Source organism: Sinocyclocheilus rhinocerous, unplaced genomic scaffold (assembly GCF_001515625.1).
Source record: "Sinocyclocheilus rhinocerous isolate Xijiao unplaced genomic scaffold, SAMN03320098_v1.1 scaffold1258, whole genome shotgun sequence".
Taxonomy (NCBI): Eukaryota; Metazoa; Chordata; class Actinopteri; order Cypriniformes; family Cyprinidae; genus Sinocyclocheilus; species Sinocyclocheilus rhinocerous.
This window is the reverse complement of record NW_015648525.1, coordinates 170,750-182,195: the sequence shown is the minus strand read 5'-3', so window position 1 is coordinate 182,195 and position 11,446 is coordinate 170,750. Positions and strand designations below refer to the sequence as shown.

Here is an 11,446-nt window from a genome sequence, read left to right as displayed (position 1 = left end):
TTGTTATCATGTTAAATACAAATTCAGTCATATTAAAAACATTAGGCTACTTTTAGCCTTATGCTGGAGTTGGTTCACTTTCTCGCAATGAAACTAAGTAAATAATTACATAAATTAGCACGATAATATCGTGTATCGGCGATCTCACAGGCTGACGATAGGACGATATGAAAATTCAGCATATCGCCCAACACTAACCCTGACTAAGCTCTATTACTGACTGTGCTTAATTACAGATTCTCATCCACCTGAATAAATGTATTATTTTAAAGGGATAGTGTCATCTTTGCATTAAAAATTACATAACTGAGCGAATGACACTTAATGACAGTTGTCATAAACATGCATAAAAAACCTTCATATTATGAAGGTGTCATATCATGATGTCAGTCTTATGCACACCCCTTCAAGTAAAGTGTAACCCAACTTTTTTCAACAATTCTTTTGATTGAACTATTCCTTTAATAGATTCTGTAAGATCTACACCACCATTCGGATCCATATCATTCAGATTAAGCTAGCAGTCAAATTATGAACAGATTATTAGGTTGCATGTAAACAATGATTCACAGGGGCAACTATTCCGTTAAAAGAGCAACCTGAAATTTCAAAGAAATGCAAATTTGACTTTTGATTGCAAAGTAGTTTAATTCTGATCAGCTGTAATACCTCTGACTGAACATTTACTTTACGCATACTGTCCCAAGCTCAGTGTAACAAAATGAGTTGTCTTGGATGAATATGGCTTGCCAAGTCTTTACAGTAAGTCTTAATCCAGAATAAATAACTCATGCCTGAAGACTTGCTACTGAGGGTGAATTGTTTTGGTTTGCAATTCAAACTCTGATCGCATACAATTCCAGAAAAAAAAATACTGCAAAAGCGAAAGGCTGTGATATTGTTAGTTTGAGGGAAAATGGATTCCGAATGCAAATGAGTGTGGTATTAGAGGTGGGCTGAGAAAGAAAAAGTGACTTCAGGTTTATGGAATCTTATTTCTTTCTCCCAACTCATTTTCTCTAGGTATGAAGAGTTGAACTGTTAAACAGATATGGAGTAGTTTAGACTTGTACAGTGGGACTATGAAAGAACTAAGAACATTGTATAGAATGTGTGTCCCTTTGCAAATGACCTATTAAGTGTAACAAAATAATGATGAAATAGTACTGTACATGGAGACTCTACCATTTGATCTCACATACAAACTGTTAAACTATTGACTTTCTCATCTGTTTCTTCTTCTTGTGCATTTATGTGGACATACTCTCAGGTTTCTACAGTCATGTGTGATTTCCAGGCTTGGAAAAGTCAACGAAATGAGTGATACATTTAAAAATTCATGGACGTATCTATAGGGAATTGAAATGTTTTTAGTTCTGCTCTGCTTTAAAATATTTAATTGGCTAGATGATGGTTTTTGTAGAGTAAAACATGCTGAACGTCACCTTGATAAAATCAGTCTGTTTGTTTTATTGGAGACATGTACACTAAACACTGATATCGACTTGATACCTGGCACAAGTAGAAATGGAAGTACATCCCAACAGTCTCTGGAATTACTTAAAAAAAATCTTATAATATGACTAGAAAAGGTAATGAGAAAGAAATGGAAATCGCAGGACTCTCTTTGCATTAATATTGGATATACAGAATCTCTTCATAGGAGTCAAAGAAATTGTTATCAGAGTAATAGTAATTAAAATCCTATGCTTTCCTCCTCAGCCCCAGATCACTAAATTTTAGTTCTATTTGGCTGCTCTTCTTCAGTTCTTCCACATTTTTCTTTGGCCCAAAAATAAACAACGTACCCAGAAAAATAATAAACTTCTGCCCTGTTGATCATTTGTTCTTCTCTTTGTCTTTCAGAGGGATGCCAAAGGCCAGTATTTGTTCGACCTCATCTGCCACCATCTAAACCTGCTGGAGAAGGACTATTTTGGCATTAGATATGTCGATCCGGATAAGCAACGGGTGAGTGTCCCACCATGTGGCTTGCATCAAACAGTCCAAGGTCAACGGTAATGCAGAGCACCAATTCATCATCTCAGCATTCATGTCCACAGCCTTTTTATTAGGAGAAAGCTGCATCTGTCAGGATACTCAAAGTGCCTTTCATTTCTTAGAGCGTATTGGTTGTGAATTATGATGCCTAATAAGTGATGAATTCATGTGTTATGGGTGGTCTGTGTTTGTATTGATCCTTCGAGGTAGGGCTGCACGATAAATCGCATGCGATATTTAATGCGCATCTTGTCAGTAAAGCCGCTTCTGTAATCAGCGGTAAATCTCCATCACGTGCGGGCTTTCACATTGAGCAGCATTTACTACACAGAGCCGTTGTTCACTGACAAGCTGCGCAAAACCACATTCATAATCGCGCAATTTTTTGCGCAGCTTGTCAGTGAACAACGGATAAATCGCATGCGATTTATCGTGCAGCCCTATTCGAGGGTCATTCTGGAGTAATCAGGGAGTGTCACTGAAAGAGACAGAACTGATGATTGATGGAATGAACCTTCTAGAAGGACAGGCTTGAAAACTGTAAATCATTTGAGGGCAGGCCCTCTGACCATTATGTGGCTCAGATTAATAGTTTTTGCTTTAAAGGGCCAGTTCGCACAAAAATAAAAAATTTCTCATTATTTATGTCATGTTCTTACAAACATGTATCTGCAATAAGCAAAGGGAGAGCATGTTCTCCATGTTAATTTCAGTGCAGTGAAGTTAATATGAACTAAGTTTTCTGAAGACATATGAGGAACAGACTAACCTTCCAGTGGCCCTATACTGTAAGAAAATGCCATGCATGTTTCATGCATGTAATCAATATATCAGTATGTGTAAACGTACAGAATTGCCACTTTGCTTCCAAAATGTAAATATCAAATGAATCTGAGTTTAGAAATGCTGTTAGAGGTACTAGAATTGTTCTTAAAGGGTTAGTTCAGCCAAAAATGAAAATTAGGCTGTGTTTTACTCACCCCCGATGAATCCTAGGTGTATATGACTTTCTTCTTTCAGACGAATCCAGTCGGAGTTATATTAAAAATTGTCTTTGATCTTTCAAGCTCTATCGTTGTACTCAGCGGGTGTTGCATTCCTTCGGTTCAAAAGACCTGAAATAAAAAGCACCCTTCCACAAAAAAAAGTGTCTCACACGGCTCCGGGGGATGAACAAAGGCCTCCTGTAGCGAATCGATGCGTTTTTGTAAGAAAAATATCCATATTCAAAACGTAATGATCACTTGAATCTAGCTTTCGCTCACTGTTGTAAACGGAAGCATAAAGTCATATACACCTAGGATGCATCGGGGGTGAGTGAAACACAGCATAATTTTTATTTTTGGGTGAACTAACCCTTTAAGGCTTCTAAACTGTTGCTGATCACAAAATACTGTATTAATATAGACAGTGGTTGTATTTTTTGTGAAAAGGCTAGCTTAAACATCTGTATTTAAATATATTGTTTTACATATTTTATTATTGTATTAATATTTTGAATTAACTTATTTTTAGTTTTTATTTAAAATTTATTTCGTTATTTTTATGCACTTTTGTCATTTTTACCAATTTTAATATTTCTATTTAGCTTTAAATAATTTTTATTTCAGTTTTAGTTATTTTAGTACTTCACCTTCAACTTATTTTACATCAATCAGTTGCCAAAGCAACATTTCTAATTTCTACTTTAATTTTTAATCTAATATTTGTTTATTTTATTTTATATTTGTATTATCTAATATTCTATTTTAGTTCAGCTTTATTTCGATGAACAGAAATTATTTTAGTTGTTTTAGTTAACAATAACAACACTGCTTCAAATGTTTAAACAAGACATTTTATATTAACAAAAAAATCAAATGTTTAAATACTTGGAATTTCTGTTTAGCCTAATATTTTTATTTTAGTTTTAGTTATAGCAATTTTAGTACTTTTCTAAAATTTCTAATTTATACTTTTCTAATGTAGGTTTATGTTTTTCATCTAATATTTGTTAATTTCATCAATAGCTATATAATCTAATATTTAATTTCAGCTTTATTTCAATTAATGAATTTTTTATAGCTTTAGTTAACGATAGCAACACTGTTTCAGATGTTAAAAATACATTTTATGCTAACAAATTATTAAATGTTTTAATATTTGTAAATGTGAAATATATATTTTTAATTTTAATTAAAAAAGATTCAAATTATATAAAAAAATGTAAAGATTCTAGATGAACATTCTGTATAGCTCCTGTAAGGAAACACTGTCTATCTCTAGAATTACAGATCTGTGCTGATCTGTGTTCACTAAGTGCAAACCTGACAGCGCACAAGCTTTACGTCCACATACTCTAGAGTTTCTTCATGCCTGTCTTTTTGACTGACCCCGTTTGGGAGCTTTTCGCATTGAGTGACATAAATAATAATGAGGGCATCTAACTGATGCTGTAGACGACACACTGGGACAACCTTAGCGTCTACTGAGTGCCCACAATTCCCTTTAGTATATTCCTAGTTGGCAAAATATGGCACAGATTAGCTGACAGTCCAGAATACGATAATATGTCAGGAAAAATTTTGACCAAAAAGCTTTCAGATCACTATAATCTGAAATCGAATCTAGCCTGATGCTATTTCTAGACATTAGCCTACTGGCACTAAGACCCAAATATACTTTTTCTCAAATCCAATGGCTCAGTTTGGCTGATTTGGCTTATCTGAGGCTGCACACAATAGCAGTGATAGAATCTCAGCATGACGTAGAAGATGTGCTAATCTTTCGCTCCGGAGAAGAAAGAAATTAGATGAAATGATTAATATATCTCCCCTGCCCCCATCTCACACTCATACTGATATAAAATCTCTGTACATCTACCCACACTGACCACCTGCTCCTGTGTAATTATGTGTTAGATGAAATATAGATGTAATATGTGTGTACATGTGCTCTGTCAGTATACGTTTGTGCGTGTGGAAATAAAACTCTCTCCTCTGTTGTTTTAGCACTGGCTGGAGTTCACCAAGTCAATTTCTAAGCAGATGAAATGTAAGTATCATCAGTCAGATCTTATTTATAGTGTGCTAGCTGCCATAATGGAGCAATTACGAACAACAGCACTTTGGTGACCGTAATGAAGCATGCTAATGGGATTCATGGGTACTATACATTTAGAAATGGTGCAATCTCAAATAGGAGCTGTCATCTGATGAAGTGATGATGTTGTTCTGACATGCAGTGGGTCTGGAAACCTTGTGTTAAACTTTTATATTAGCATCCAGACCAACACACAGTTTTATAGTTATGATTATAGTTATTGTCTTTGGTATGAACAGGCCTTTACTCAACACTCACTTTGTATGGTTCTGATCTCAAACAAACTACTGCAAAAACAACTTTCTTAAGGATTGTTTTTTCCATCCTTGAAGCAAGATACATCTACCTGTGAAGCAAAACTGCGTAAGATAAGGTTTGTTTTCACATAATTGTAGAATGTACAGAAAAATTTAAAAAGCAAAAAAAAAAAGGTTTCCACATTTAATTGCACTTGCTACTTAAAAGTAAAAAACAAAACACATTTCTTAGCCTTAGAAATAGTGAAACAATGGAATGAAAGTTTACTTTCATTATAAACAAGCACTCAATAATCATTAATTTCCTGACTGAAGATGTGAAACTGTAATCTGTTGAAAGTTGTTGAATGTTAAATTTAGCAGCAGCAGATTTTATAATTGTTTGACCTGCATAATCTGTACTTTGGGGTCCAATTGAAACTATAAGGCATAAACATTGAGAATTCAGTTTTAGTATTAATTCTCCAAAATAATATTTTATTATAGTATTGAAACACAGTTACAAATTACTGTATAAAAAGTGCAATATATCTTAAATTTCTTTTTTTTCTTATCCCACTGGCGGATTGTTTCCTGATAGTTTAGTTATGAACCTCTCAATATTGTGTTAATCTATGTTTAAAACTATTTTAATTATAAACATCTCAAAATTGTGTTAGATCTATGTTTAAACACCAGGAAAAAAAATTGTCAGTGGGATAAGAAATATAAACTTAATTCAGGATATATTCTCTGAAAACAAGTATATTGCAAAACAGCGTAAAGTGTGATGCAATCTTGCTTCTCAAGTAAACTTGTTTTTAAAGATGTTTTGATTAAGGCATTACAGTACACAGTGTATATGTATTATATTAAGGCAGCAAGTACTAAATCAGATTAAGTTTACTGATTGAGGCAGTGTTTCTCAACCATGTTAATTTTCTCCACACAGCACAACCTCCATTCACCATGTGTCTGCGGGTAAAGTTCTACCCACCAGATCCTGCTGCTCTAAAGGAGGAGATCACCAGGTATGAGCTGCCACAATGAAAGGATTCTGCTTTTTGCATTCAGTACCTAAGTCACATGATTAAATGGCATTTGATTACAGAGCTGCCTTAGTTTCTCGCATAAAAGGATAGGATTCCTTTAAGCGTAGGCCTAAAGCTCTGCTTTGATTAAGCATTACAAACCAAACGACAACAGATGTTTGGCAGCACCAGAAAGCCATTCAACTTTGCTTTATACTGGCTTTAAAACATTGGGCTTCTTTTTGCCCAAATATGGCCAGTTTGCTATAGAGTGCTGCATTGATGATGTACTTTTGTTGGCCAACCCATTAATTAACGTCACACTAATTACCTTGCCCAAAAATCCAAAAGGATTTTTCCATTGGCTTTTGGATTATTGCAGAAAATAAGCTCTGTGATTGTTAGTCTCTAAGCCAGAAATATTAGATCCAGCTCCAGACACCAGATCCTGTCAGAAAATCGTCGTTTTGTCCTGATATCCTAACAACTAGTCAGAACATACTAAGTGCTTGTTGTCTGAGGTCCACTTGTAATGTTAGCAAGATTTTACATAAAAAAACATCATAATTTAGAAGTAATAGGCTATTTTTCGTCCTGTTTTGACCCTCATTGAAGCGCTCTGTTTGAATAGGCGTGGCGGATTGTAGATTCGGAAGTAAACGCCCACTGCTATGATTGGCTAACAGTTGTGTATGTTTGACAGCCTACATCCTTCACAGATGGACACTGCTGTGATTCCTGTTAAAACGCATAAATGTGTGGACATATCAGTACAAATGATCTGTAATAACAGACAAAGCAATAGTGATCACATAATAAAAACTCACTTTCAACTTTCGGATCCAGTATAGTTGGCACAGCATCGTCTTTCAGTTTCAATCTTTTTGAAAATCCTGCGTCGAATTGTGCCTTGTTTGTAAACGAATCCACGGTTAAATGAAGTGAACAAAGGACCAAGTTTTTACTGATATGGTCTGACTCTTCAATAAAAATAATTAATCCACTCTTTCCTAATGTTGGGATCAGAAGGAAGGCAATGCAAAAGACCACAACTTGGCACTGTACAGCATCTTGTTGTCTTAAGAGCCATCTTTATCGTTTAGTTTCAGCGTAGACCTTCGTTTGCCTCTCTCGTTATTTACACTACATGCACAAATCGGTGGGTGGAGCTAAACAGGCAGTGATGTAGAAGCAGGTGTTGATCATCTTCTTTGGAGGCGGTGCTTATCCACACTATTACATCATAGAGTTATACATTTCACAAGCTGTCGTTTTGGCAGATTGGCTTCAATACAAGCTATTTTTAGAATAATGAGAAAGTCTGAAACATACTTTTTTATAGTAAAATGACCTCTTTGATTTCTCAGTTCATGACCCCTTTTAAAACACTATAAACATATACAAGTGCCTATATGACTCTTATCTTGCTGTTACTCTCAAGATTCAAAGCTGTTTCTCACTCACCGATAAGGACAGATGTATGGTCAGTGACTCCTAACAGATTCCTCTGAATGATACATGATTAGCCTCTAGCAAGCAAAGTCTTGGCCAGCATCACAGTGTCTCTCTCCACCTCTTTCATCCACTCTCGATCAGTCTGCAATGAGGTCACCCAGAAATTCACACACTCGACCTGAAACGAGATCTTTGCATACTGTGCTTCTTATAACCTAATGAGGGGCCGCATTAATGACAGTTTGTGCATATAAGTAGCAGACATTAAATACTTTGACATATGGGCACTTCGCAGTGTGCTCAGGTATAGATTGATGTGTGGAGTTGGGGAGATGCTAGTGTTTACTGTACTGTGAAATTAAATGCTTGTGGGGAACACAAAGCAATAACTCACGCTGAAATGAGAGGAGAAGCTGAAAAGAGATGTGAAACAAGAGGATGAACATAGAGTTGAAGACAGGAAATTAGATGAGAGAGAGGCAGGTAGACAGAAGGAGCAGAAAGACTAATGAGGGGTATGGCTGAGAAATAGAAGGATTATCTGAAAGAAAAGGACATCATTTGGAGTGAATGGAAGAATTAGCATATAGTCCCTGTAAGAGAAAGAAATGTATCCACCTCAAGCAAGGGTGTCGCAGCTGTTGGGAAATGTGAGAGAAAAAAGTGATTCTGTCTCTCCGCGCTTTCTTCTGCCACTCATAATTCCACAGTAAATCCATGCTGAGTTTTTCCGTGTTTGGAAATTCTCAGGTTTTAAGACGAGATTATTGCTCAACACCATGCACAAATTTGTCATTAGCTTAATTTCCATGGCAAACAAGTCACTCATGCCCAAACTGCATCTTTGCAACATAGCAAAGCAGCACATCACATCATGCATTGTAAGTTGTCATGTTGTATCTAAATGATGGCTAATGATATATTTTAATGATATAATGCTATATTTTTGACATATCAACATCTTTCAACATACTGCATAAAAGTTCATGTTAAACTTATTTTCATAAATATGTCTTAGTGAAGTCTTATAGAATAAAGTTGTTGGTAATTAATACCTTTAAGAATTTCAGGCAGCAACAGATAAACCTGTCTGAAATTATATGATATTCAACTTTTTGAAGTCTTTATTTAAATCTTACAAAACATTTAAAAATATATATATTTTCCTAATTTTTCCTTAATTTTAACAATATTAATTAATTTTATATTATTTTTAATATATAGACTTTTTATGTACTGTACTGATATTTAATATAATTTATATCATGTTTTACCCTTTTCTTTACATTTTAAACTTACAAGCATAAAAATTACACTTAATAATAACATCTCCCTATAATGAGATGATTTAGTATTATTATGTTCGTGTTAGTAATATGTATCCAGTTTCTGTGATTGTTGGATTATTGGAAAATAACTTGAGTAGAGTGCATATTCCACAGAGCAAAAACAAGCATCTCAGCCCAATACTTTGCCATTTAGCTGTTCCTATATTTGGCCTGTCCTTCTCCAGAACCAAATGACACTGACGCGTAGAGTGTGTTTCCATAAATGGCAGGTTACAGATAAAGAAAGAAGCCGATATGTAGGCCAGAAATTGACTGGTGGCTACAGAAATTGCCATTTAGCTGCTGTCACCTAGAGAGAATTCAGGGAACATAATTGCATTTTTAGCTCCTATGGCCTCTTAAGTGAAAAGCTATTAGCTCTAGCTGGGCTGGCCTACTTTGAGAAGTTAAAGACAAGCATGTCGCTCTTTACTCATGGGACATCTGTTGCACTGAAGGTGAGAAGAGCCAAGTACCAGATTGGGACTGGATTGATTTATGAATAGAAAATGTGACACTGGTGCACGAGGAAGCTCTTGTCTTTATGTAACAGTGCCAAAAAGAAGTTTTTCGTCACATAAAGCAAACAGTAGAATTTACTCTTTCCATTCCATTAAAATCTAATCTATGAGCTCTAAATCCATAATTATAAAAAGTAGCATCTGTGTTTATAACATTATACCGCTGTGAGACCAGGGACAAAGACGTTTGGGTTTTGCAGTGTTTTTGACTGCCGAAGTCTCTCTTTTCCCCAACTTGACAGCTTTTGACACAGCAGTCTGCTTCAGGCCATCTCTTCCCAAAACAACAATCCTGTTCTCAATTCATTCCGAGAGCTCATTTTAACCAAATCAAAGAGAAATATTCAGCATGTTTTGAGAGAGAGTTGAATCCACATACATTTTTTTCTCCTACTGGGAAATTTCACATTGCACCTCTGTGTCTGTCATTATCAGCCCTCATCATTACAGACAAATAGTTTAACATTTAACATTTTATTTACATAGTCCAACAAAAATGTGAAGGATAATGGAATGCATGAGGTATTTTCTCCTGGTTGCAGGTATCTCGTCTTCCTGCAGATCAAAAGAGATCTGTACCACGGTCGTCTGCTCTGCAAAACGTCTGACGCTGCCATGTTGGCAGCTTACATCTTACAAGGTAACGTAGAATGAACTGTGACCCTAGAATATCTAATATAAAATCTGCGGGATGACTACCGTTCAGAAGGTTGGGATAATTTTATTCAACAAGGATGCAACTTCTATTCTTCAAGGAGTCCTGATGAATAGAAATGTATCATCGTTTTCACAGAAATATTAAGCAATCCAGCTGTTTTCAACATTGATTATAATAAGAAACGTTTGTAGAGCCACAAATCAGCATATGTGACCCTGGACCACAAAACCAGTCTTAAGTCGCTAGGGTATATTTGTAGCAATAGCCAAAATACATTGTATGGGTCAAAATTATAGATTTTTCTTCTATGCCAAAAATCATTAGGATATTAAGTAAAGATCATGTTCCATGAAGATATTTTGTAAATTTCCTACCGTAAATATATCAAAACTAAATTTTTGATTAGTAACATGCATTGCTAAGCACTTAATTTGGACGACTTTAAAGGCGATTTTCTCAATATTTTGATTTTCTTTGCACCCTCAGATTCCAGATATTCAAATAGTTGTATCTCGACCAAATATTGCCCTATCCTAACAAACCATACATCAATGGAAAGCTTATTTATTCAGCTTTCAGATGATGTATAAATCTCAATTTTGAAAAATTGACACTTAAGACTGGTTTTGTGGTCCAAGGTCACATATTAGATGTTTTCTGAAGGATCATGTGACACTGAAGACTGGAATAAAGGCAGCTGAAAATTCAGTTTTGTTAGCAGGAATAAATTACATTTTAAAACAAAGGACACAAGGACACAAAATTATAATTTAATTTTAATTATTGCATAATTTAAAAATATTAATTTATTTCTGATATAATTTTTTGAATCTTTAAAAAAATAGATGTTTAATTTTGCACACTTTTGTCCTTGAAGTTCCAACATTATTTTCAAACCTAGAATAAATAAATGGATGAACTTCGAGTCTACAGAGATGTTAGAGATTCAGTCACATGAGAAGGGAACATAGCGGCTCTGAGGGCAGGATGCACAGTAATGTTCTTTGACAGGTTGGGCAGGGGCATGTTTTGGACAACCCTTTTGAATTAAAGATGCACTGTTCCATCACTTCAGACTCAGAGCACAGAGCAATGGTCAGGACTTATAGGTACCAAGTGCAGAAGCAAACGGCAT

General features: G+C 35.2%; 1 protein-coding gene across 2 annotated transcripts in view; it reads left to right on the top strand.

Moving 5' to 3' along the window:
* frmd5a (FERM domain containing 5a) overlaps nt 1-11,446 on the top strand; it is a 114,442-nt gene that overhangs the window by 81,960 nt on the left and 21,036 nt on the right. For both annotated transcript variants that reach the window (XM_016514431.1, XM_016514430.1), the window contains exons 2-5: nt 1,867-1,971; nt 4,992-5,034; nt 6,271-6,349; nt 10,196-10,293. In XM_016514431.1, coding sequence (XP_016369917.1) covers nt 1,867-1,971; nt 4,992-5,034; nt 6,271-6,349; nt 10,196-10,293 — 325 coding nt within the window. The remainder of the gene's footprint in view (nt 1-1,866; nt 1,972-4,991; nt 5,035-6,270; nt 6,350-10,195; nt 10,294-11,446) is intronic.